The sequence below is a fragment of the Candida dubliniensis genome, chromosome R (genome assembly GCF_000026945.1).
Source record: "Candida dubliniensis CD36 chromosome R, complete sequence".
Taxonomy (NCBI): domain Eukaryota; kingdom Fungi; phylum Ascomycota; class Pichiomycetes; order Serinales; family Debaryomycetaceae; genus Candida; species Candida dubliniensis.
This window is the reverse complement of record NC_012867.1, coordinates 216,630-242,483: the sequence shown is the minus strand read 5'-3', so window position 1 is coordinate 242,483 and position 25,854 is coordinate 216,630. Positions and strand designations below refer to the sequence as shown.

General features: G+C 30.3%; 10 protein-coding genes across 10 annotated transcripts; 5 read left to right on the top strand and 5 right to left on the bottom strand. All coding sequences in view use genetic code 12, as the record gives it.

Annotated features, from left to right (window-relative positions):
• Positions 1-794: 794 nt before the first annotated feature.
• On the top strand, positions 795-2,588 carry CD36_26050 (pre-mRNA processing protein, putative; the record flags this gene model as incomplete). Its single annotated transcript, XM_002421656.1, has 1 exon — positions 795-2,588. The coding sequence occupies one exon, from the start codon at positions 795-797 to the stop codon at positions 2,586-2,588; it is 1,794 nt and encodes a 597-aa protein (XP_002421701.1).
• Positions 2,589-2,794: 206 nt separating this feature from the next.
• On the top strand, positions 2,795-3,409 carry CD36_26040 (ARP2/3 complex subunit, putative; the record flags this gene model as incomplete). Its single annotated transcript, XM_002421655.1, has 2 exons — positions 2,795-2,797; positions 2,891-3,409. 2 exons carry the CDS (start codon positions 2,795-2,797, stop codon positions 3,407-3,409), a joined length of 522 nt encoding a protein of 173 aa, XP_002421700.1.
• A 184-nt stretch (positions 3,410-3,593) lies between these two features.
• Positions 3,594-6,491, bottom strand: CD36_26030 (zinc finger-containing transcriptional activator protein, putative; the record flags this gene model as incomplete). The annotated part of the gene is made up of 1 exon (XM_002421654.1): positions 3,594-6,491. One exon carries the CDS (start codon positions 6,489-6,491, stop codon positions 3,594-3,596), a length of 2,898 nt encoding a protein of 965 aa, XP_002421699.1.
• Positions 6,492-7,514: 1,023 nt separating this feature from the next.
• CD36_26020 (conserved hypothetical protein) lies at positions 7,515-9,350 on the top strand (the record flags this gene model as incomplete). The annotated part of the gene is made up of 1 exon (XM_002421653.1): positions 7,515-9,350. One exon carries the CDS (start codon positions 7,515-7,517, stop codon positions 9,348-9,350), a length of 1,836 nt encoding a protein of 611 aa, XP_002421698.1.
• A 373-nt stretch (positions 9,351-9,723) lies between these two features.
• Positions 9,724-10,110, bottom strand: CD36_26010 (conserved hypothetical protein; the record flags this gene model as incomplete). Its single annotated transcript, XM_002421652.1, has 1 exon — positions 9,724-10,110. The coding sequence occupies one exon, from the start codon at positions 10,108-10,110 to the stop codon at positions 9,724-9,726; it is 387 nt and encodes a 128-aa protein (XP_002421697.1).
• A 1,485-nt stretch (positions 10,111-11,595) lies between these two features.
• On the top strand, positions 11,596-15,708 carry SLN1 (histidine kinase, putative; the record flags this gene model as incomplete). The annotated part of the gene is made up of 1 exon (XM_002421651.1): positions 11,596-15,708. The coding sequence occupies one exon, from the start codon at positions 11,596-11,598 to the stop codon at positions 15,706-15,708; it is 4,113 nt and encodes a 1,370-aa protein (XP_002421696.1).
• Positions 15,709-15,877: 169 nt separating this feature from the next.
• Positions 15,878-16,378, bottom strand: CD36_25990 (catalytic subunit of the Signal Peptidase Complex (SPC), putative; the record flags this gene model as incomplete). The annotated part of the gene is made up of 1 exon (XM_002421650.1): positions 15,878-16,378. One exon carries the CDS (start codon positions 16,376-16,378, stop codon positions 15,878-15,880), a length of 501 nt encoding a protein of 166 aa, XP_002421695.1.
• Positions 16,379-18,750: 2,372 nt separating this feature from the next.
• CD36_25980 (phosphopantothenoylcysteine decarboxylase, putative) lies at positions 18,751-20,967 on the top strand (the record flags this gene model as incomplete). The annotated part of the gene is made up of 1 exon (XM_002421649.1): positions 18,751-20,967. One exon carries the CDS (start codon positions 18,751-18,753, stop codon positions 20,965-20,967), a length of 2,217 nt encoding a protein of 738 aa, XP_002421694.1.
• A 672-nt stretch (positions 20,968-21,639) lies between these two features.
• On the bottom strand, positions 21,640-22,455 carry CD36_25970 (acetate transporter, putative; the record flags this gene model as incomplete). Its single annotated transcript, XM_002421648.1, has 1 exon — positions 21,640-22,455. The coding sequence occupies one exon, from the start codon at positions 22,453-22,455 to the stop codon at positions 21,640-21,642; it is 816 nt and encodes a 271-aa protein (XP_002421693.1).
• A 1,361-nt stretch (positions 22,456-23,816) lies between these two features.
• On the bottom strand, positions 23,817-24,767 carry CD36_25960 (Holliday junction resolving enzyme, putative; the record flags this gene model as incomplete). The annotated part of the gene is made up of 1 exon (XM_002421647.1): positions 23,817-24,767. One exon carries the CDS (start codon positions 24,765-24,767, stop codon positions 23,817-23,819), a length of 951 nt encoding a protein of 316 aa, XP_002421692.1.
• Positions 24,768-25,854: the final 1,087 nt, after the last annotated feature.

Sequence of the window (25,854 nt, the reverse complement as noted above, 5' to 3'; positions counted from 1 at the left end):
TGAGCGAGCGAGAGAGAGAGAATGCAAAATGGGAAGAAAAAAAAAATTTCAGTTCAATTTTTTTAGTCGTGTCATTCTAGAGCAAAAAATGACAAGAAATCACAAAAACACGAAAGAAGTTGATTTGTTGTCAGATTATGTCTTTCTATATCATTTATTTAAATAGGTATACTAGGCAGATGATAGTAATGATCATAGTAGACCATTATATGAATAGACTAGCCATTTGCTGTCAATTTAAAAGTATGGTTGGAAAATTGGTTTGAGACAAACCAAGTAATGTTCGTGTTGCAAAATCTGAACGAAAGAAAAAAAAAAAAAAAAAATAGGAGTAATAATTGTATCGTTTAACACTACCTTTAAGAAGACACGAAATTGCGAACATCAAAGCATCATCTTACATGCCACCAGAAATGGAATCAAAAAAGTTGGCATGATGGTGGCAAGTACTAGGAGTGGCGTGTGGTTGGGTATGTGGGTGGGTGGGTGTGTTTTTACCCTTGAATTATTAAACTTCCATTTATTAACTTAATGTAATCAATAGGTTATGGTGATTGTAGTAATTGGGCTAATAACCAGTTTATGGCTTTTGATAAGCACTGTATTGTTGAAGAAGAAGAAGATTTTTACAACCAAATTTTGTCTCAATTTTTGATGAAAATTGAAAACTGAAAAGCTGCACACCTAAGACAAAAAAAAAAAATTAGATGCAGAGACAATCTTCATTTAACTAACAATAACTCTGTAGCAATTGCTCAACTCTTTAATAATCCTATACACTTTACAATAGACTAATGTCGTCAGATTGGGAAGAACTACGAACCGAAACAGGTGAGGTTTATTATTATAATTACAAAACTAATGAAACCAGTTGGACTCTTCCTGAGACAACCAAGACTTTACCCAATGAAAAACAGGAAACTACATCCAGTAGAGGCAAATGGGAAGAATATACTACAGATGATGGGAAAAAGTATTACTATAATGAATCCACTGGAGAAACAACATGGGAAAAACCAAGTGAGATGTTAGAGGGCGAAACAAATGACAAGGTAGATGAGACTGAACTTAGTGAATTAGATAAAGAATTAAAATCAAAACCCGTTGAACTGGCAGGAATAACAAGTTTTAAACCTGATAATGAAGCTAAAGAATCATTTTTGAAACTATTATCAGACAACAAAGTAGATTCTACTTGGTCATTTCAAGCTGTAATGGAGAATTTGGTGGATAAACCAGAGTATTGGTCGGTCAAAGATCCAGTAACTAGAAAACAACTTTATGAAGAGTATTTGGTATCGAAATTTCAAAGTGAATTATCGAATAAATCATTATTATTAGAAAATTTCAAACGTAATTTCAAAGAAGAATTAAGAAAATTAGAAGAAAAAGGGTTAATGTGCTATAATACTCGATGGATTACTATTAAGAAATTATGGATTGATCAAGATAATCCAATTTTCAAACATTCAATGATGCTGGATTCTGAATTGGCAGCAATATTTTATGAATATACTGATAAATTAAAGTTACAACACGAGAAAAATTTACAAACAAAGAAAAACCAAGCCTTGATTGAATTATCTACATATTTAAGACAAGTTAATTCATCATTAGTGGAAAATTCTACCACTTGGGAAGTACTTTATGAAAATTTGATTAATGATTCTCGATTTCAAAGTAATAAAAATTTCCAAAATTTAACCAAATTAAATATCTTACAATTATATGAGAATGAAATTTTCCCGGGTATAATTGATGATATTAAATCACAAATAACTGATATATCGAAAATAAATTATCGTAATGACCGCAAGGCACGCGAGGGTTATAAAAAATTGTTAACTGAATTAGAAATTGAAGCTGATACTGAATTTAAAGATATTATTGAAAAAATTGAGAATAATGATGCCTTTATTGAGATTTGTGGAAGAAATGGGTCTAGTGCATTAGAATTATTCTGGGATATTGTAGATGAAAAGAAACAAATTTTAAAAGTTAAAAAGAATTTAGTTGATGCTGTGATAGCCACTATGAAGAAGAATGATAACATTTATAATGAAAAGATGTGGGAATCGGCCAAAGCATTTTCTGATGCCTTGAAATCAGTAGGGGATGAAAGATTAGCCAATCTTGATTTAACAACAACTGGTAATGGGAAAGAAATAACAATGATATATACAATGTTGAAACAAGAATTTGAATTGAAGAAACAACAAGAACGGGAAAAATATCTTAAAAAATTGGATGAAGATATACAAAAATTTGCTCGTTGGATATATGATAATGATAGGGATTTAGGAGAAAACTTTTTACGTATGGAAGGGACAAAATTTGTCATTTCTACTAGAGTGAACTATGAAGATGAATATAAAAAATTACTGAAATTTGATGAATTTAAACCCTTACTACAATATGAAACAGAATTATCAACAACAAGACTTACGAAAAAAATTATTGAAGAATTTGTTTCTGAATATAATAAACGTATTGCGAGGAAAAGACAATCAAGTATATCTTCTTCTGGTGTTGAAGGTAAACCGGAAAAGAAATTGAAAACTGGTATAGCCACTGTATTAAACTACTAAGTTAGGTATATGGTCGTGTAGCATGGACAAAAAAAGAAATAGTAACGATTTTTCTGTAGTCGTTGAAAATGAATAGTGTTTTCCCGCGAACAAAACATCAACGAAACCAAAGGAACACCCCAAAATATATTGTTCTACTCCTTGAGTTGATAAATCTCTTCATTTCATTTCAATTCAATTCAATTCATATTATTATTTACTTATCAATGGTAAGTATTATTCAAAACATGTTAACAATAAGGAGTTGTTCTTTTTTTTTTTACTAACACTTCTTTCCCTCCCCCCATTTTTTTTTTTTTTAGTCACAATCATTAAAACCTTACCTTACGGCAGTTCGAGCATCACTTACTGCTGCTATATGTTTAGAAGATTTTTCTTCACAATTAATTGAAAGACATAATCGACCAGAAATTGAAGTATTACCTACTAGAATCCATAATCCAGAATTAATTTTAAATCCAATGATTATTGCTCGTAATGAAAATGAAAAAATTTTAATTGAATCAAGTATAAATTCAATTAGAATTCTGATTAAAATTAAACAAGCTGATGAAATTGAAACCATATTAGTTCATAAATTTACTCGATTTTTAACTAGTAGAGCAGAAAATTTTTTTATATTAAGAAGAACTCCTATTAAAGGTTATGATATATCATTTTTAATTACAAATTTTCATACTGAACAAATGGTTAAAGATAAATTAGTTGATTTTATTATTGAATTTATGGAAGATGTTGATAAAGAAATTAGTGAAATGAAATTATTTTTAAATGCTAGAGCTAGAATTGTTGCTGAATCATTTTTAATCCCATTTGATTAAGTCAAAGGCTGAGGTTATTATTATTATACATAGTTTATACATTAAGAAATAAAATTGAAATGAACTGAAATATTACACATTTATACACATAAGTAAAGTACATAATTACGTCACAAAAAAATTATTACAATTGATAAGTAAGTTCTATTCTATCATTTTGTAGAAATATAATTTGGTTATTTGGTTATTTGGTTATTTGTGGTGATTTTACTGGACTTTTTGGAGTTGTACCAGAATTAGACACAACACTGATACTTTTAGTCTTTGGAGATAATCCTTGTGTATGAGATATAGGGGGTGATCCTTTATTAGAATTCCCTGAACCAGCATTAGCATTATTGTTGTTGTTGTTGTTGTTGTTGCTGTTGTTGCTGTTGTTTACTGGTGGAGTATACATATTTTGAGGAGAACTTAATGGTGATTCTCTAATAGGGGCCGTTCTTGTTCTTTGTTGTTGTTGTTGTTGTTGTTGTTGTTGTGTTGATGTTGTAGAACTTGGTGGACTTGCTGCTGTTGGAGAATAATGTTTCATTTGAGATTGAATCAGGGATAAATTATCCAGAACATTTGGTAAAAGTGAAGGGACATTAACATTATCATAAATTAACCCGGGAATATTGGTTAAAACTAAATCTAAATCAGCTAATGCTTCAGCAGCTTGATCAAATCCTTTAGAAGAAATTTTTAAAATCCATCGATAATTTAAAATTTGATCACGATAAAAATCAGTTTCTTCCTTTGTTGATGAAGATATTAATAAAATTGCTGCAAATGTACCAATTAATGTAAAATTTGAAGTAGCTGAACAATGCCAAAATGAATGAATATGTTCTTGTTTTAAATCTCGAACAAATTCAATTGATGCCATTAATCTAGTTTTGGCAGCACTACGACAAACTCCAACTAATTCTGGTGATGGTGGGTTACCCAATTTTGTTTGATTGAAAATTATCGTAGTGATTTTCCTATGTAAAGTTAATTCAGTAGCAAAATATGCTAATTGAAGAAATCCATTAGAACATAATTTTCTTGGTTGAACTGAACTCATTTGTAATTCCATAGGTAATGATCGAAACCAATCACGTAATCTTAATTGTAAAGGTTTAGCTAATTTTAATACTTGATCAATCTCAGTAATTTCTTTCATAGCTTTCATAGAATAAAATTGATTTAAAATATCCGATAATATTTTCGATAATTCAATTAAATTAATAAAAATTTTTTTCCCATTATCAATATCTGAAGATCCTTCTTTTAAATCTCCATCACCATGTTTTTCTGGGAAATCTTGATCATATAATGGTAATACCATCCAATTTGATTCATTTATATGTGATGGTCGAGCAAGTTTGAGTGATAACCATTTATCTTCTAAATATACTGCCCAAGCTAATCGTTTCCGTAATCCCCGTTCCCATTTAGGTAATTTCCAATCATTACAATCTAATCCAAGACCTAATTCTTCAGCTAAAGATACTATTTGTGAACACAAGATCCATTCAGAATAATCAGCATCGCCATTGTTGATACTTCCACTACTACCATTACCGTTAATGGTACTACCTGCACCTTGTTGTCGGAGTCCATTTGAAGTTTTACAATTGATAATATGTTTACATTGTAACAATAACAATCCTGCTTGAACTGCACTTAATTTAGGTCGTTTCAAAATTTCCAACATATAATTATTCAAACCAATTTTAAGGATCATTTCCACATTTGGTTTAGGAAATCGATTCAATTGAGGATCATAATCCCACCATTGTATAGCCAATACATAAACTGCTGCCAATAATGGAGCACTAAATTCTCGATGAGTACGAGAATATTTTTCAATAAATACTTTTTTATGAATAATAGGATAAGAAGGATGAATGATTCGGAAATATAAATCTACCAAAATTTGACCATGTGGAGATATAAATTTTTCAATAGTATCAACATCATTAGACATTATTTGATAAGATTGTGGGGATTGATCTTCTTTTAATATAAATTGAACTGTATCACTAACTTTTCTTAAAGAAACAGAATTATTTAGATTAACTTGTTCAATTTTATTATTTTTGGGTGATTCATTTTCATGAGATTTGATTATGGAATTTAATAAATTGATATCATATACTGAAGATGTGGGTCCAACATAAAAACTAGATCGAGGAAATTGTAATGATAAAGTTCTTTTCAATAAAGAATTATTCATTGCTGAATAATCTTGTATGGGTGATACTTCACGAATAGCTACATCGGGTGGAGCAATCATCGTGCCATTTGGTAATATACTAGTATCCATTCTTCCTCTTTTCAATAATTGTTCACCACCACCACCACCATTGTTATTCATGTCAATAAGTTTCCGTTTTGGAGCTTGATCAGTATATGTACATATCACTTGTTTAGCTTCACATTGGACACAATTATTGGTATTGGGTACTATTACACATTTGATTTTCCGTTTCCGACATTGATCACACGGACGCTTTTGTTTATTGGTCTTTGCAGGAGGAGGAATGCCTGGTTGAGGTGTAAACTGTTGATGTGATGATGGAGAATTAGAATTTATATATTGATGATGTTTTTCTTGATCTTCATGTAAATCTTCGTGGTGTACATTATGTTGATGTTGTATAGTTTGAATAATTGATGATGATGAATTATAAGAAGTGTTTGGGTTATAATGGTTGCTATGAGTATTGGGAATATTTGGTAAATCTAAATTGGCCAAATAAGAAGCTGTTTGTGGTAACATTTGTGGGGTCCAATTTTGATCCATAAAATTTGGTGATTGATTATCATTATCCATTTGTTGAAGAAAATTATTTGAAGAATTAGATTCCGGTAGATATAATTGTTCATAATTGGAATAGTTTGTATTATTAGTGTCGTTATTATTATTAATATTAGTACTGGCATTATTATTATTATTATTGTTATTAGTGTTACTATTATTATTTGAAGTTTGTTCATTGTGATGAGGGGAAGGAACTTTAGGAGAGTTATTATTATTATTAGTATTATTATTATTTGAATCTTCATGCTGTAGACTCAGATGTCTTGAATGATGATGTTGTTGATTCTCCATAATTTCAATAATTTCAATCTCTCTAATCTAAAAACACAAGTCAAAACTAAAAACAAAACCAATAGTTAAACAAACAGTCCTCCAAGAAAACAAAAATCAAAAAACAAAAAAACAAAACAAAACAAAATGAAGAATAGTAAACCCAATATAATATAATGTGTATATATACTAAGTAGAATAGAGTATATATATATAGAAAGGAAGATTTCAATGTTTCAGAAAGGGAGAAGATGAAAAAAAAAAAAAAAAATTAAAAATTAACCCACCAACAAACAACAAACAACAAACAACAAACAACAAAAAGAATGAGAATGAGAATTGAGCGAGAGTGAATGTACGTGTACTGGTGATCAAAAGAAAAAAGAAAACAAAAAGGGGATGGCCCAACCTTCATTAGACAACAACTCCAGTTTTCTTGTATAGTACTATCACTGCTTACTGGACTGGGTTTAGCCTCGAAATAAATCAAACGCAGCACCAAAAGAAGAAGAAGAAGAAGAAAGCCGGAAAGAAAAAAAAAAAGTAACAGTCATCTTCAAAACAAACTTCAAACCCACCCCATTTAGAACTTCTTTACTTCTTTTAATTTCTTTTGCATAAGAAGATAGCGTCATCTTCTTCATCTTAGTTTTGGTATATATATTTAATTTTTTTTTTTTTTTTTGATTTTTGATTCTGAAAAAATCTTGTTCAACTCAATACATTTCCATTCCTTTATATCTTCTGTTTACAATTATTGAGTCTTCCTTCCCCGTTTTTCAGATCATATTCATATACATAGTTAATTACTTATTTATTTGATTTATTGAAATGAAGTGTTGATTAGAAATTTTTATTTATCTTAGAACTAAAGGAAAACCTGCAAGCATACACTAAACAACAAAGTTTTTATTAATATTCATTATCCTATTTTGAAAAGAAATACTACAACCATATTCAAACACGTCAATTATTTATTTATTTATATACAGTTTAATTCCTATCAATTGGATTATTATTGACTTCTAAGTGAACACCCAAAATATGAATAGAGGTGGTGGTAGTTATAAGAAACCTTATAATGGCAAGAAATCAAGCTATCAAGGGAAAAGGAATAATGGATCGTACAACAAATCACCGTCTAATTATAAAGGAAATGGGAAACCCAAAACGGATAGTTATAACGGTTATCAAGGGAATAAGAACAAAAACTATAATGGCACACGCAACAATAATAATTATTCCAGGAATAATAAGAATCACAATGATCAAGGAAATAGATCTCAAAACCTCAATTCTCGTAATGGTGGCAATTATAGTTCTAATAATAGAGCAGCAGTATCAGCATCTATCGAACCAATAACCGAGGAAAATCTGAATGATTCCAATAATAGCAAAATTTTCAAATTTATCAATATTAATCTTAAAGATTATAAAAAAAGAATACCCGGAGAACAAGCCAATGTACGAGAGAGTAAAATTGAAGAACAAATAAAAAATGATATTATTGTTGAATATAGACCTATATGTCGATTTTTCCTAATGAATTTTGATAAAATAGAATTTATTGATGTCAATAGAAATTCAATTGAAAATTATTTGAAATTAATAGTTGATGAAAGACATATAGAAATGAAAGAACATTTCAAACAATTTACATTATTGAATTATATGATACAACAAATAAAAGAAGCTTTCAAATTACAAAGACATATAGATTTTGATGGTGTATCTAAAGAAGAATATAATAAATGGAAACTGGAACAAGATGAACTGAAACAAACAGAAACCATAACATTTGCTGATGAACCATTTGAATTTGATGAAGAATTGGTTGATTTTGAAGAAGCATTTGTTGATGATAAACCAATTGATAGACCAATGGATAGACCAATTAATACTAATGGTAGTAAACTGAAACTCAAAACAAATGTTTTACCCACCGTAATTGAGGAAAATGAACCAGATGTCTATATACCCACGACAAAATCTAGCCGGCAACAAGAACAAGAACAACAACAACAACAACAACAACAACAACAAAAAGAATCTGATGAAACATCTTGGGACATGTATAGACCATCTACTCGTTGGACACCAGTATCAAGCAATGGTTTATTTGTTAGTGATTCCGAGTCTTCACCACAAAATTCAGGATCAACATCTAGTTTACTTTCACAATCTAATTCACAACAGTCACCATCACAAAGTCAACAAAGTACACACAAGCAACAACATCAACAAAACCAACAAAACCTACAAACTACACCACTGCGACGTCTACCACCTACAGGGCCTAAAAGCATTACATCATCTAAACAATTAAATTCCTCAAATTGGTCATCACCATCATATTTTCGTCCAACACCAACAGAACCTAAATTTCAACGACGGATAAGAGATTATGAAGCAGATGAACCTTCAGAAGAAGAAAAATTATTAATTGAAAGAAGAAAGAAACGAAAACTTGAAGAGAAAAGAGCATTATTTGGTAAAGTTTTCCATAATGATGAGGATGATCATGAGGATGATAGTTATCATGATGATCATGCTAATGACATGATAACTTCTGATGATTTATTTTATCATCAAATGAAATCAAAGAAATCTAATAATATTGATAACACTAATAATATTGATAACACTAATAATATTGATAACACTAATAATAATAATAATAATAATAATGATGATGGTACTGTTCGAGATATTGAATATAAAACATTTATTGAAAGATTGAAATCATATAATCGAAAGAAAAATCAAAAGAAGGACATAGAACCCAAACCAAGAAAATCATTACATCCGAAATCAGTTCAAAGAGGAACTATGAAGGTAAAACCTCATAAATTTGATAAAATTCTTGCATTAATTGATTAACCCCGCCCCACCATCAAAAAGAAGGTATCATCTGCATTTATTATTCTTCTTGTAAAGAAATTTAAATCTTGTTACAAAATTTTACAATATCCATTGCATTTTTTATCTTATCATTAATGTAAAGATACATACATTCATATATATATATATATTATCTAACCATTGTATAAATAATCCTCTTTGATTATAGTATACTAATAGTTGTATATTTCATCAACGCTTGGAGATGTAGAAAATCCCTTTGAAAATTCGGTTGTTTTCTTCCCCAGGAATTAAAAGTATAACCGACCATTATTTAAATACATATCACTATTGTAAATTGAACATATGAAAACCAGCAGCAGTACCATGGACATTAAGCTACTAAATCCTTTTATGTTAAACTTTTTAATTGATTCAATTGATTTAATAATCCAATATTTTCAATAATAAAATTAATTCCATTTATTTCATAAATATTAATAGGTTGAATATTTGATCCATCATAATATCCATCAATATTAATTATTGTTCCTCGACTAATCACTTCTAATGAACAATCATTTAATATATCAAATATATTCACCTTAACCAAGTTTGGGTTATTTGTGTTTGTTGTTGAAGAAGAAGTAACTGTTGGTAATTTATCAATAATTAAACTAGATTCATTAGGAATATATTCAATAACTTGACATAATATTCGAATTCTTTGTGGGTTAGATATGGAAATGTTAGGAAATTCAATGGATAAATCACTAGGATTTAAAATTAATTTTGTCATGGAATGGTTATTAATGGGAAAATATACATCAATCAAAACATATATATATATATATAAGAATTGGAGATATAAAGGTAAAAGTTAAAGCATGTATGTATTAATACAAAGTTCTCTAAATGTAGGTTATACTTACTAGTGGTAATCTCTCTCTCTCTCTGTTGTTGTCACACCCATCATTAATTAAAGAACGCGACAAATATCAACTCTATATTGGCTTATTACACACGACCTTCATCAATGTTGGTACTTAAAAAATAGCCGCTAGTAAAACAAAAAATAACTGTTGATGAGATTGATGATGTAAGATGGATTATTCTAACATTTCTCCCGATTTACATTAAATTACTTTTAAAAGATGCTTAATGAAATGCACGAAAAATAGGGTTTATTTAGAAATAAACAACAGTAGATCATCACTAGCCCCAAATAACTTTTTCTTTTCTTTGGTGAATCTCAAATCTAATAAGAAAGTAACAAGAGGGGCACGCGTACGCGTACCCTCGATTAGCGGTACAAACTAATACAATAATGAAATGAAATCTTTTCTTCTTCGTGAATGCAAGTTTTTATTGTTATAGTTCATTTTGTCATTGTCAATTGATTATCTTTATACATATATATATGAAGCCCGAGATATTTGAATATATATTTTGGTTTTTGAAAGATTATTGATGATGATGTCTAGCCATGTATATATATTCATTTTGTTCTTTCTTTTTTTTTAAAAAAAATACCACCTCATTTATTTAGATGGTTTCGCTTTTTTGTTCTTATTATCTCCTAAAAAGCAGAATGTCTTGGCAATAACAGTGGTTCTGGTTGTGGTGTCACTATTACACTGTTGTTACTTTCTAACTTCTGGTGGTGATGAATTACACAAATAAGCCTCTTCTCTCCATTTAAGCAAGTAGAAGCAAAATATTACTGTTGTAGTAGTTAATACTAGTCGTGTGTGATGTGTATACGTGTGTGTGTCAAACCTCATCTCTAACACCACACAATCATTGCACGTACTTACAAATGAATATATATATATATATTGAAGAACACAACACAACACGTCATAAAAATAGGTCTATACAATTGAGTTTAGTTAAAATTACAAATATTTAGATATGACCCGTAATCCTCTTTAATTGATGACTAAAAAAACTAATACAAGTTTTAACAGCAAATATTAATGAAAAAAAAAAAAAAAAAAAAAGAAATAAAAAAAAGTTTTAGTGCCCGAGAACCCAAAAAAAAAAAAAAAAATTAAGAAGCAAAATTGAAAGACCACTACGAAAATTCTGCGACTTGTACTAATAATAATAATAATAACAAAATCTTTGCAAAGAACCATTCTCTCTCTCTCTCTTTATTTCTATGAAAAGATTTTGATTAAACATTAGCCATATACCATAACAAGGAGAAGGGGGAAAGAAGACATACTTATATATATATATATATTACATATCCTTATCTTAATAACAACAACAACAAATCATGAGGCGATTAAAGATTGGGATTCGTTCCCAGTTAATCATAATAGTTTGTTTTGCATCGTTGTTTTCATTATTGATTTTGGGTATTGTAACGGGAATATATTTCAGTGTCAATTTGAAAAATCTACGATTAGAACGACTACTAGTTATATCCCAATTAAAAAGAACTCAAGTACAACAAGCAATACAATATATTGCTTATCAAGTAATGACAGTATCGGAAATTGATTCTTTAACTGTCCCATTATCAAATTACCGAGCCGGGAATAATTCTAAAACAGTTTTCCTGGAAGCACAAAATTATTTACAACAATATGTACTTTCCACAGATTCATTTATTTCAGCAAGATTATATGATTTAGATTTACAAGTTGTGGCGTCCAGTTTTGATAATATGACATTGATTTCTGATAGTGCTCAAGATGTGGTTTACCCCTTGCGACAAAATGCATCAATACCACAAGTATTAGATACTCAACTGGGATTATTTTTCACTGGTCCTATTGCCAATAATTCGGAAAATTTTAATTCAATGTATTTTATGGGAATCACCGTACCGGTGCTATCCAATAGTTCTATTATTCTTCTGCAACCTTCAATATCAGGATACCTCACCATTATAGCATCAGCAGAATCCATTCGTTCAGCATTAAATTCTACCAGTGAAGATGATTATCAAGCTATGGCGGTAGAACCAGTATATGGAGATCCACAACAAGGTATAGATAATCTACAACAAAATACTTATAATGGTGCCAATCAAGTTATTGGATTCAAATTGGTTTTCCCAGTACAGGATAGTTTATTAGAGGCTGGGGCCATATATAATATCAATTCATCTTCATCTATGAAAACCGCATTAGCATCAAATTCAGGTACTGCAACTAGTGTCAAATCTTTTTTTGGTAAAAAAGTTTCCATTGGGTTTTCCCGAATAAGTGTTCAAGATAATTTAAATTGGTCAATTGTTATTGTTCAATCTAGTTCTGTTTTCAATGGACCTGCCAATAAACTACGAAGAATTACTATTGGAGTTGTCATTGGTATTGGTGCATTTATGTGTTTAGTTACATTCCCCTTGGCCGTTTGGTTTATACGACCGATAACCAAATTAAAAGAAGCTACTGAAGCCATTACCAAATATAAAAAGGAAAAACTAAATAATGTTAACAGTAATGGGCCTAATTCTTCCACTGGTTCCGACTCACCAAATCAACCATTACTAGATATGGGGACGGGGATGGGTAAACGAAATAGTATAAATTCATCATCAATTTCTTCAAGTTATTCTACGGGGATAAGACTACCGGCAAGAATACCGAGATCGAAAAAAATTTTTAAAGATGAATTAACAGAATTATCTGAAGCTTTTAATATTATGACAGAAGAATTAGATAAACAATATACTCATTTAGAAGATCGAGTGAAATCAAGAACAAAAGAATTGGAAGCATCTAAAATTGAAGCAGAATCAGCTAATGAAGCTAAAACCGTTTTCATTGCCAATATTTCTCATGAATTACGTACCCCATTAAATGGGATTTTGGGTATGACATCAATTGCCATGGAAGAAGAAGATCCTAATCGAATACATGATTCTTTAAAATTAATTCATCGTTCTGGAGAATTATTATTACATATTTTAACTGAATTATTAACTTATTCTAAAAATACTTTAAATCGATCAAAATTAGAAAAATCAAATTTCCAAATTTTAGAAATTGTTTATCAAGTTCGATCAATTTTTAATAAATTAGCTCATGATCAAAGAGTTAATTTTAAAATTTTAGTAAAACCAAATATTTTCCGGAAATTAATCATATATGGTGACTCTAATAGAATTATTCAGATTGTTATGAATTTAGTATCAAATTCATTAAAATTTACTCCAGTGGATGGATCAGTAGGAGTTTCATTTAAATTATTGGGGGAATATGATCATGAAAAATCAAAAAAATTGGATTATAAAAAAGTTTGTATATTGAATGATTCTAGTACTAGTACAGTAGTGCCACCACCAGCACCTCCATCAGATACTAAACCTACGCCCAAAAAACTGCATATTATTGACCATAATAACAGACTGGCCAATACTACATCACCACTAACACCTGTGGGGAAACCAACAAACACAAAAACCAGTAAAGGAGATACAAATAATACCATCAATAAGGATATGAAGGTTAGAAAAAGAAATAATAATAACAAAAAGAGGAACCACAACAACAACACCAATAGTGACGTTTTTAAAAACAGAAGATTAAGTGGTTCTCAAAGATTTAGTAATATACAAGAAGAAGAATTAAGTCCTACAGCAATAGACACTGATGTTGATAAATATTTGACTTCTTCTACTGATAGTGATAATATTAGTGTAACTACTTTATCAACAGCACAATATGAGACTACAATATTTGAATCACAATTTAAATCAAAGCCATTACCTAAATTGCCTATAGATGCAAAATCACAACTATCAGAAAAAGTGGAAGATAATGACATGAAAGAGATAATTAACGATGATGAAGAAGAAGACGTTAGTGGTGTTGGTGTTGTTCAGGTTGATGATGATGACGAGGATACTGTGAATGAAAAACAAGGTAATCTGTCATCATCTTCAACATCCAATTCAACAAATGAAAAGCAAGAAGAAATTCTGCCAGTATCAAATAATTCTACAACAGTGAGTATTATTCGACCACGTCATAATATGATGCCACTGGCTCAAGATTTCAAAAGTTATCCTACATTTGATAAGAAACCCGAATATGATTCAAACATGTCAAATAATGAGATTGTTAAAAATAATCGAGTTTTTAGAATTCGTAATATGTATCAACCAAAAGTTTGGGTTATTCAAATTGAAGTTACTGATACAGGACCAGGTATTGAACCAGCATTACAAGAAAAAGTATTTGAACCATTTGTTCAAGGAGATCAAACATTATCAAGAAGTTATGGAGGTACTGGATTAGGATTAAGTATTTGTCGACAATTGGCAACAATGATGCATGGTACATTGACATTAAAATCAACCATTGGTAAAGGTTCAACATTTACATTAACTTTACCATTACCTCAAACTGGAGAAATTATGGTACCGCCAGAAGATATGGCAGAATTTTGTGAAGATGAATTCAATCCAGCAGCGAAAATTAATAGGAAAGTTGCATTTGATGATGATGGTGCTGAGAATAATAATGATAATAATAATAATAATGATGATGATGATGATGATGATGATGAGAGATTGCAAGGACAGGAGCAAGAAAAGACATCAAGAGAAGACACCAATGAGAAACAAAACGTTCAATCATCACATACTTTTAATATTTCATCGTCATCGACTTCATCATTACCACCAAATTCTTCATCATCAGATTCTCCATTACCTACCTCAGATTCATCCGATATATATGGTGGTGTCAATAAATCTGAAACAGGAAATTATGGAAACAATGAAGTTGCCAAAAAAAGAGTTATATCAACTTCTTCATCATTATCTACTGAGGGTAGTAGTAGTAAACATAATATTGGTAATGAAGGTAATCATGGTGATGATAATAATAAAAACCTCACCCTCACCATTGATAAACCACTGTTATTTACTCGAGGATCAACTGGTACGGCCAATTCTGGAACAACTTCATCTCATTCTGATAAAAAATCATCTTATCCTTTTGTTGCCGATCATACTACTGTATTAGATGATATATCTCATTTAAGAATTTTAGTAGCGGAAGATAATATGGTTAATCAAGAAGTTATTAAACGTATGTTAAGATTAGAAGGATTAACTAATCTTACTATGGCATGTAATGGAGCTGAAGCCATTGATTTTGTTAAAGAATCAATTGAAACAAATGAAATATTTGATTTAATATTTATGGATGTTCAAATGCCTAAAGTTGATGGATTAATTGCTACAAAAATGATTCGAAAAAATTTACAATATAATAAACCAATTATTGCATTAACGGCATTTGCTGATGAAAGTAATGTTAAAGAATGTTTAAATTCTGGTATGAGTGGATTTCTTGCTAAACCAATTAGAAGAACTAATTTAAGGAAAATTATTGTTGAATTTTTATTAAATGAAGTTGTAACTTCATAAATATATAGGGAAGAATATAGATCATTAATAGGGAAATAATTAAGTTATAATATAATATAATAGATTAGAGAGATTAAACTCGATAAATAAAGAAAGGCTCTAAAATATATGAATTAACTAACTACTTTACATATAAACAGAAAGGAAGAAGTGGTAGGCGGGGCATGGCTTATTCATTGGAGAATAATGATGATAAACCTAATAATCCTAACATACCATATTTGAAATAAACATTTTCACTAATTAAAATCGTTACATATCCAATAAATGGTAAATATCCTTTCACGGTACCAACCAAATCAGCTTTTTGATTTAAATATTGTTGTTTTTTAGCATATAATGATAAATCATCAACAGCATTATTATCACCTTTTGTTAATAATAATTGTTTTTGTTGATTATGATGTTCTCTCAAGACTCGATGAACTATGGGGATAGTTTTCCCATCAATTTCATAAACAACTATATCACCAACTTTTTGTTGTTGATCTCTATTCCATAAAAATAATATATCACCTCTTTGAAATGCTGGTTCCATTGATCCTGATAATACCACAACTATAGGAGAATGAGAATTGGCTATTACTGATAATGTTTTCCATAACATAAATGCTGATGAAAAAACATATGCTAGTGATAAAAATTGAGTGATTTGTTGACGAATATTCATAATGGAGTAGGTGATGGGAATAGGGAGGTATGAGTTTATTCTTCTTCTTCTTCTTGGTGGTGGTGATTTGTTTTCAACCAGTCTCAATTTTTCTTTATGGTGTTGAACAGCGTGTAATTTGTGTTGTCGCGCGAAAAACGAGAGGTAGACAATATTTTTTGTCACGTGATTGGGGTTTATTTTTTTAGTTGGGAAGTTGGACTTTTGTTGCAAAAAAAAACTGGAAACTTGATTCATTGATAATTGATGTATTTACCATTATTATAGCTCAGAATCTTCTTTTTAAAGGAAAGTATTGATAATTATTATTTACACTGTTTATTTACAACAAAATCAGAGAATAAGATAAGTTCGTAAAACAAAACAAAACAAAACAGAAAACAACTTTATTAACAGTTTTTATACGAATTTGATGTATAAATGTCAATTTAATTAGTTTTGAAAATGAGTGGTTATTGGTTTCTATTTTTGGAGTTATCAAGTGCATCCCCCCCCCTAGAATTCAACAGCAAGCAAAACTCGTATACGTTGCAAAGACACCAATCAGCTCGTAAATAATTAATAAGAACAATAAATCCCCTCATTGACAGGAAGTTGAATCGATCAGTCAATACAAGCTGGAAAGTTTAGTTTTAATTACGAACTTGGTTGTCAATGATATCCTTTTATTTATAATTAGAAAGACAATGATTTCTTTATTGACATGATTGTAAATAACCTTTTTTGATGGGGGAGGAGGGGGTTGATCTATAAACTCACAAGAAGATAAAGATAACAGAGTGAAAGCATTAAAACTTTAGTTATACATACTATTATGTGGCATGGATGTAATCCAATCAAATCATGGTTGAATGAGCAACCAAGTTGTTTGCTGTCTACCAGAACTGTGTTAATGCCAATCTGTTATTGTTGTTGTTTTTTATTTTAGTAGGAATGACAACTTCCGCCGTTTACTTTCTATGGTTTCGCTTGTTAAAAAGCAATCCATTGAATTTGATAACTTAGATTTTATGTTTGTTGTTAAAATAAGAACATTTTGTGGGTGGGGGGGGGGTTCATACACTGTTCTAATGTTTCGTATAGCACGAAACTACGAACAAAACTTATATGGCCAGTTTTTTTCGTATTCATTAATACAAGATGTCATAATAAACTATAACAATGTATTTCCTACAATAATAAAAGTAAAAAAATATCCTATATTCGATGCAACCACAAGTATTTTTCAGAGACCTTTCAGTGGGAATATTAATTTTCTGCTTTCCTGAAAGGGAAGTTCAATAAATGAATATAGTAAGCTAATATACTATTATTATGTTATGTTTGATTCATTTTGTGTCTATTTCAGTATATGTGTGTGTGTGGATGTGGGTCTACGGATGTAATTATATATGTGTGTTGATCCTTTTTTTTTTTATGCCATTGGGTTAAACTTGCATAAAAAGGATCTTGATCTTCTTAAATGGGCTTGGAAAGAAAGAAAAAAAAAAGTCAAGTCAAATGTTATATTCAAAATAGTAACATAAAAGTGGTGGTGAGTGTTGATTGTTGCTAGTTTGAATGAAAATGTGGTGGTTAAGAACAACGGAACACGAATCAGAAACAACCCCCACTTCATGACATCATAATACAATTGAAGAATGAATGAATGAATCAATTTCCTTACTTTATAAACACGAACTAAACAAAAAAAAAAAAACGAAAGGAAGATGATAATGATGAATCCACTAAAAACTACAACTAAACTTAAAGTACAAAAGTTGAAATTCCCTCAAAACATAAACACACAAATATTTCTTTGCTTGGTTGAATTGATTTGAGTTTAAACTTTTCCTTCTTTTCCTTCTTTTTCTACTTTTTCTACTTTCTCTATATTTAACTCTTGTTATCAATAATTTAGTTAGTAGAAGTAAGTTTAATTTGTTAGACAATTCTATATAGTACTGTCTCTATACAATTCCTCTTTATAAGTTCCCTGATTTCTTTCTTTCTTTCTTTTTTTTTTTTTTCATTATTTATTTATATGAATCGCTCTCTCTCTTTTTCTCCCTTTAATTATTTACTACAGACAATTAAATTTTTACGCCTCCTCCTCCTCCTCCTTCTTCTTCTTCTTTCTTATTCAACTCATTCAACTAATATATCCAATTTATCTTCATCTCATCGTATCATTCATCGAGTGATTATTTTGATTTTCTCTTTATATTTGAGTGAGTGCTAGAACAGATCCAAATTTTTTTTTTTTCCCCATCCACAACTTCCACCCTAATTACAGTGATCTGTTTTTTTTTTTAGTTTTGCCTTCATTTTGCTTAATATTTTCATCTACATAATCATATCATCTCAGAAGCATATACACTCAATACATTTTAATGTCACAAGATTCTTCAAATCAGCAACCATCACAATCTGAGTCAACACAAACCATATCATTCGACAACACTAGTACTACTACTAATCATACAGAGAAGCGTGTTTCTGAAACTAAATTGGAGAATGAGAACTTTGCTGCTTCCTCGGATATAGCACAGGCTCATAATCACCCATCAATTATCAAAGGAAATGGTTCGACCACCAAGAATATAGCTGCCAGTGGTATCAAGGTAAATACTAATAATAGTACTACTAGTGGTATTGCCCCACCAATGAAGATTCTCACTAATTCATCAAAAGAAGTTACATCACCAGTTTTACAAAATTCAAATACCCCAAAACTCGGATCAACAAATACTAGTGGTACCAACATACCTGTTAGAAACCAAAGTGTTTCCTTTTCTGATATAGACAATCAAGAACGTTCCCGTCGATTTACCATATCAGCAAAGCCATCAACTGTCAGTGTTCAACAGGAAATTCAGCAACAATCATCAAGGCATCCTTCATCAGCTGCTCCATCTCGACAATCATCGGTAAAAACGAAAAGAGTTTCGTCTCCAGTCAACTTTGAAGGGAGTGTGTATAATGATGTATTAACTTTTATGACCAATCATAGTCATGGTAAATTAAATAATGCATTACCATCTAATGCTCATATTGGTTCGATCAGAAGTGATAATTCTTCTCCTATAACCCCTGAAGGAGCTATTGACCCAGGGTTCAATTTTGAATATGACAAGAATTCAATAAATCGAATTGCTAGTCCTAGTCCACCTCCATTTAGTCGTTCAAATGGGAGTTCTTCAACGTCATCACCAAAAAGAAACAAGACACCAAATACCCCGGATCCTGCATCATCTAATGAACCCCCGACTATATCAGACAAATTGTTATCGGAATCTTATTCACAATCAGCAGTCAAACCATTCCCCTCCAGTCACAATGTTCAACCAATTAAAATCACTGGCCCCGGAAGCAATAATTCATCACGTCGTGGATCTTTAAAGAAATCCAATAAAACAATTGTATCTTCCCCCATTGGTCCACCTGTTCCATTTCAACAATTTTTATCTAAGCAAGATGATGGGAAATTCCATATTTTATTAGCTTGTACTGGTTCCGTGGCCACCATTAAAGTGCCAATGATTATTGATAAATTATTTCAAATTTTCACCACATCAAAGATTTCAATTCAATTAGTTTTAACCAAATCATCTAGTCATTTCCTTCGTGGTTGTAAAATTCATGAAGATGTCAAAATATGGCGTGATGAAGATGAATGGGCCAATTTTGCTGATGCTTATAGTTCTGCATCAACCACTGTTTGTACTACTACTGGTAATGATAATTTGAATGTCACCAATAGAAAACCAAAAAATCCTTATGAAAAATTGATTCTTCATAATGAATTAAGAAAATGGGCTGATATCATGTTAATTGCACCATTATCAGCTAATACATTGGCGAAAATTTCTAATGGTATTGCTGATAATTTATTAACTTCTATTGTAAGATCTTGGTGTCCATCAACTTTTCAACAAGTTAAAAAACCAATTATAGTGGCTCCAGCAATGAATACATTTATGTATACTCATCCAATTACTGCTAAACAGTTGAATATAATACTGTCACCTGATTTTGGTATTGAAGTATTAAAACCAGTTGAAAAAATTTTGGTTTGTGGTGATATAGGAATGGGAGGGATGAGAGAATGGGCTGAAATTGTTGATATTTTAAGAAGAAGAGTTCAGAGTATCAAGGCTGAACAAAAGAAATTGTTAGATGAAGAACAACGGTTAAATGAAGAAGAGGAAGATAATGATGATGAAGATGAAGAAAAGGATAATGATGATAATGAAGATGATGAAGATGATGACGACGACGACGACGATGATGATGACGATGACGATGACGATGATGATGACGAAGACGAAGACGAAGACGAAGACGAAGACGAAGAAGATGATAATGAAGTAGACGAAGATGATACAAACAAGCAAAAGCTTGTTAGAAACAATACAATTGAGAACGAGGAATCACCTAAAAAGGATGATGATGAAATGATATTTGAAATCACTGATCAAGAACAAAGTGAACAAGATGATGAAGGTGAAGGTGAAATTGTTGCCAATGAATTACGTAAGATTTCTTCAGTTCCTTCACGTCGTCAACAGAAGATTAAAATACCTAAAGAAACTCAAAATCTTATTTGATAGCTCATTACATAGTTTTGAATATTACAATCGTTGAATGTAATTGATATTTAAATGAGAGGTGAAATAAAGTGTGTAAGTTCTTTAACTGTATCATTATCTAATTGATTGGTTTGAATAAAGTAGTTGCAAAAACGAAAGAAAAGTGGGAAATCTTCCTCTCCCCCCCCCCCCGCATAAAATAATAGTCGTGTTAGATTGTCAAAGGGTTTAGGTTCGGGTTAATCCAGTCTTTTTTTGTTCTTCCCCGCCCCACCCCACCCCACCCCCAACCTTTTTTTTTTTTTAAAACGACTTGCATTCCCCAATGGCTGCTCTCCTGTTTATTGATTGATTAGTAGCCCTTACATAGTTAAACGATCATTATAAGATATTCAGCTTTATGAGATCGATAAGAGTTCAGAACATTAATATTAATGATTAGTTTTAGTCATGGTGGTTGTTAAAATTAAAATATACTTGATACAAAAAAAAATAAAAAATGTAGAATAAAATAAAGAATGTAGAGGCTCCCGTCCCCCCCCCCCTTTATGTTGTGATATTGTTGTTGTTGTTGTTGTTGTTGTTGTCCCTTTCAACAATAATAATAATTAAAAAAAAAAGAAAAAAAAAAAGCTTTGTAAACCATTAATTCTAGATGTTATTTTCTTCCCAACCTCTTAATTTATCTGATCATTTCCCATGATGTCTAGATAACCAAGTAATAGGAATGACAAAATATGAATTAGTAGTAGTAGCGACCCCGGCCCAAGCATTGAAAAGACCAGTAGCAGTAACCAATATTCCAAAAGCATTACCAGCTTTAATTAAACCATGATGTTCAAGTAAAAACCCAATTCCTTGTAAAAAAAATGTGAAAAAAATAAATACAAACATGGCAAATAAAGAAATAACTGATTTCATCGTACATAAAAGCATGAAAAAACTGAAAATTGCCCAAGCAATTAAAAAAAATCCAATAGCATTTTGTAATTCTTTTAAAGTTGGATCAACTGTTGCATAAGCTTTCATTATTCCAAATGATGGAATATAAAGAGCTCCATAACTTAAAAAAAATGATCCATAACTAATCATAGTTGTTGTTGCAAAAGTATTACCTACAAAAAATTCCCATATACCAGCTAAAGTTTGCATAGTACCAGCATAAAATATTGCCATACCAACAACAACATTACTATTATGAATATCTTTAACATTTAATCCATATAAACTCATAACTAATGTAGTAATGGAAAAAGCACATAAACCTAATGGTGAAGGATTACCAATTTGAAGTTTTGGAGGGGGATGTAATCCAACATCAAATGTACCACCAAATGCTTGCATTAATTCATGACGATAATATTTCTTATTACCAATAATAACAAATTCATCTCCATCTCCAGTAGTTTTAATTCTACTTACCGGTTGATTTAATGAATTGGTATCACCACCATCAATATCTTTGAGTGATGTGATTGAATTTGAATCGGAATCTCCACTTGACATAAGTAAATTGTTAGTTTGGGTATTCTAGTGGGGTGGTTATAAAAATAAAAAAATAAAAAAAAATTAAAGTTATCAATGTTAGGATATTTCCATTTTTATTTATACTTTAACATTCTATAAGTGATGCAATGAAAAGAGGAGAGGCTGATTGTGTATCCAATATAGTAATTGATAATAGATAGATGGATGGATGGATGGAGGAGAGGGAGGGGGGGAAGGACTTGGAAGAGGAAGTATTGGTGAAATTGTAAAGAATTTAGATTTCCAAGAAAAAAAAAAAAAAACCAAGCGATACAGAATAGTATATTCAATATTCAATATAGGTATCTTGTTCAAATTGTTCATTTCAAGATCTGTAATCAACTAACTTACCCAGTGTTTTCTTTTTACTCCACATTTTAACATTAATTCTATAACGGAAACTTATCGTAAAAAAAAAAAATTGGGAAAGTATTCTAATTCATTGATGGGAGAGTTAGTTATCAATATATCACACAAAACTAATTATCATTATCCCGTTTAAAAATTTGAGGCAATAGAAGTGGCTAATGAATGACTAGAAGTTAGGGCCCAAGTCCGAATAAAATTATCTCCAATTGGTAGCTACTTTTTAGTCCAGTGGAAAAATTCTGCCGCACCATAAAAAAAAAACAAAAGGCGTTGATAGTAGTAAATCTCCTTTTGGAATAATATTTGCTCTATTGTGGGGTAAAAAAAAAACGTATCCATTAAATCGCCCCAAGCCAAGCAATTATAATTGATTAGTAGTTCAACACCCCTCCTCATCAGCCCCTCTACTTCCAATACCACCACGTAATAGCCATAGTGGTGGACTGTCCCACTCTCCATAATCAAGAAAAATTATGTTATTCAGCAACTCACGGTTATTCCGATAATCCACGGATAATGGATAATTAACCAACGAAGGCTAATATGGATAAATTTTATTCGATTATTATTCATTCATTCATTCATTCATTCATTCTTTTTGATAATTGTACTTGTATCAGAATTTTGCAAATTATGTTCAATGAAATATCTTTTGTGTATAGCACCTTTCATTCTTTGTTGGATTATGGAAAACCCAAATAAGAATAAAAATAAAAAGTCCGGTTTGAAGATTCATTTGTGTAAATCTATGGAAATATGCAACTATTAAAATTTATCCATCAAACTCGTATTCTATCACTCTTCCCAACAAACGTTACTAACGAGAGGCGCAGAGAGAGGGGGGGAGGGGGGGAAGGAGCTTTGTATGTGTGGGGAGATTTTTGTCAATTATCGAGGAACCACCATTAGTTTTAAAACATTTATTGAACACAGACACTTTCCAATTTTGTTTTATTCTCCTTCTCTGCCAACTATATTCCTGGTTTTAATTCTAATCCATACTTGTCAATTATTGGTTGAATCAATTCCAAATGATATTTATTCTTGTCATGAACAAATTGAGCAATATCTCCGTCATTAGATACCATTAATTGATGAAATTCATTAAAATGTTGAAATTGACAATTAATTGTTAGATTATATAATAAACTATCGATTAAATCATCGATTTTTTCTGATTTATCAAGATTTAAATATTTTAATAAATCCAATTTTGTCAATTCAAGGTTTGTATATTTTGGTAAAACAAATAATTTATTCAACCATAATTTCATCAATTCAAATCTAATACCCTTGTTATGATTTATTTTGAGTTTTTTGGTATTAGTACTAGATCTGGTGATAAATCTATGTAACCAAAAATTGGTCATTTTAAATGAAGTCATTGGGATAACAATTTGAGGATAAATATATCCCAAAATCAAATTTTCTAAAGTATAATTCAATAAAACATTAGGTAAAGTACTGGTATTCCCTGCTGATCTAGTTCTTTGGATTTCCATAATCACCACATCATATTTATTTGGTTGTAATTCATTTACAAGTAATTGAGTCAATTGATTCAAATATCGTTTATTATCAAGGATTGAATCCTTATGTAATATCAGGGAATAATTATCATTACCATACTTATTATCTAAATTGAGTTTGTCCCATTTAGTGATTGTTATTGGGAATTTTGATGATTTGGATTTACAATAGGAGAAATTTTTTATCCCTACATCAATTGATAATGTTGATCTTTGAGTTGATGGGATTTTATGATAATGATTTAGATAAAAATAATATCCTGCGGTTAATCCTTCGATTCGACATGATTTGTTGTTTGATATTACTGGAGATCCAGTCAAGATTGCAAGATCATTAAGCGTAGACACTTTACAAGATCCTAATCTTTTAATGAGATACAGTTTTTGAATCATATTATTTGTTTATCGTATTTTCGGGGTTTTTTCAGTGTTTTTTTTTTTTTTTTTTTTTTTTGGTTTGAGAAGAAATAGAGTTTTCAATGAGACGACGCGTAGGTACTAGCCTTGGTTCATTTGACGAGAGATGCAAGTAAACCAAATACTTGGGAAGTTATACTTTGGGGGGGGAGGAGATTATACTACACAAAGAAAACTATTATCATTGTTATTTTTGAAGTGGTGGGAATGTTATTGGCCTAGACGATTCTACTTTCCTCAATTTATACCGGTATCCGGATTGTGTAAACATTCCCAAAGATAGGAAGTAACAAAATAAAAAGAGACGAAGAAATCAACAACTTTACAAAGCTATACCGATAATAGTAAGTCATTCATTCTTACAAAAAAAAAAAAAAAAAAAAACAAGAGCTGACTGTAAACAAGACGGAATTAGAACTTATTGTGAATGCAACGGGAGAACTGGAATCAAAAGAGAATGAATATAGCAAAAGAATGACAGATTTTGATTAGTAAATATACGGTCATTTCGGTTTCAACCATGAATGATATACAATCTGATAGTATATTCTTCTCTACATTTATCATTCTTTCTCACTTTCACTTTATCGTAACACTTTTTTTTTTTTTTTTTTCATTCTTTGTTTCGTTATTAATCAAAGAATTACTATTGACAAAAGAAATTGCCGAATTAAGACTCAACCAAAACAACGAAAAATGGTTTAAGGTACACGCAAGATTATGCAAAGCAAAGACCAGAAGAGAATTTATACTCTCACACAAAATTACATGCACAAAGAGATAACGAACTAACGCTTCTACATAGCGTGATATATATCTCATCACTTGAAGTATTGGTTTTCAGTAATTATTAGTATTATTATTATTATTATTATTATTAATTATATTTCAATTTAATCTATAAATTAGTTGTTCATTTTTGATGTTTTAGTTCTTTTTCAAAATAATTATTAGTAAATGTAGATAATACAATTTGGAAAGGAATTGCTCTTTTAAAATAAACTTCTCCCTTTTCATTAAAAACTTGGATTAACACACAATTAATTTAAAGTTAAATTAAAAT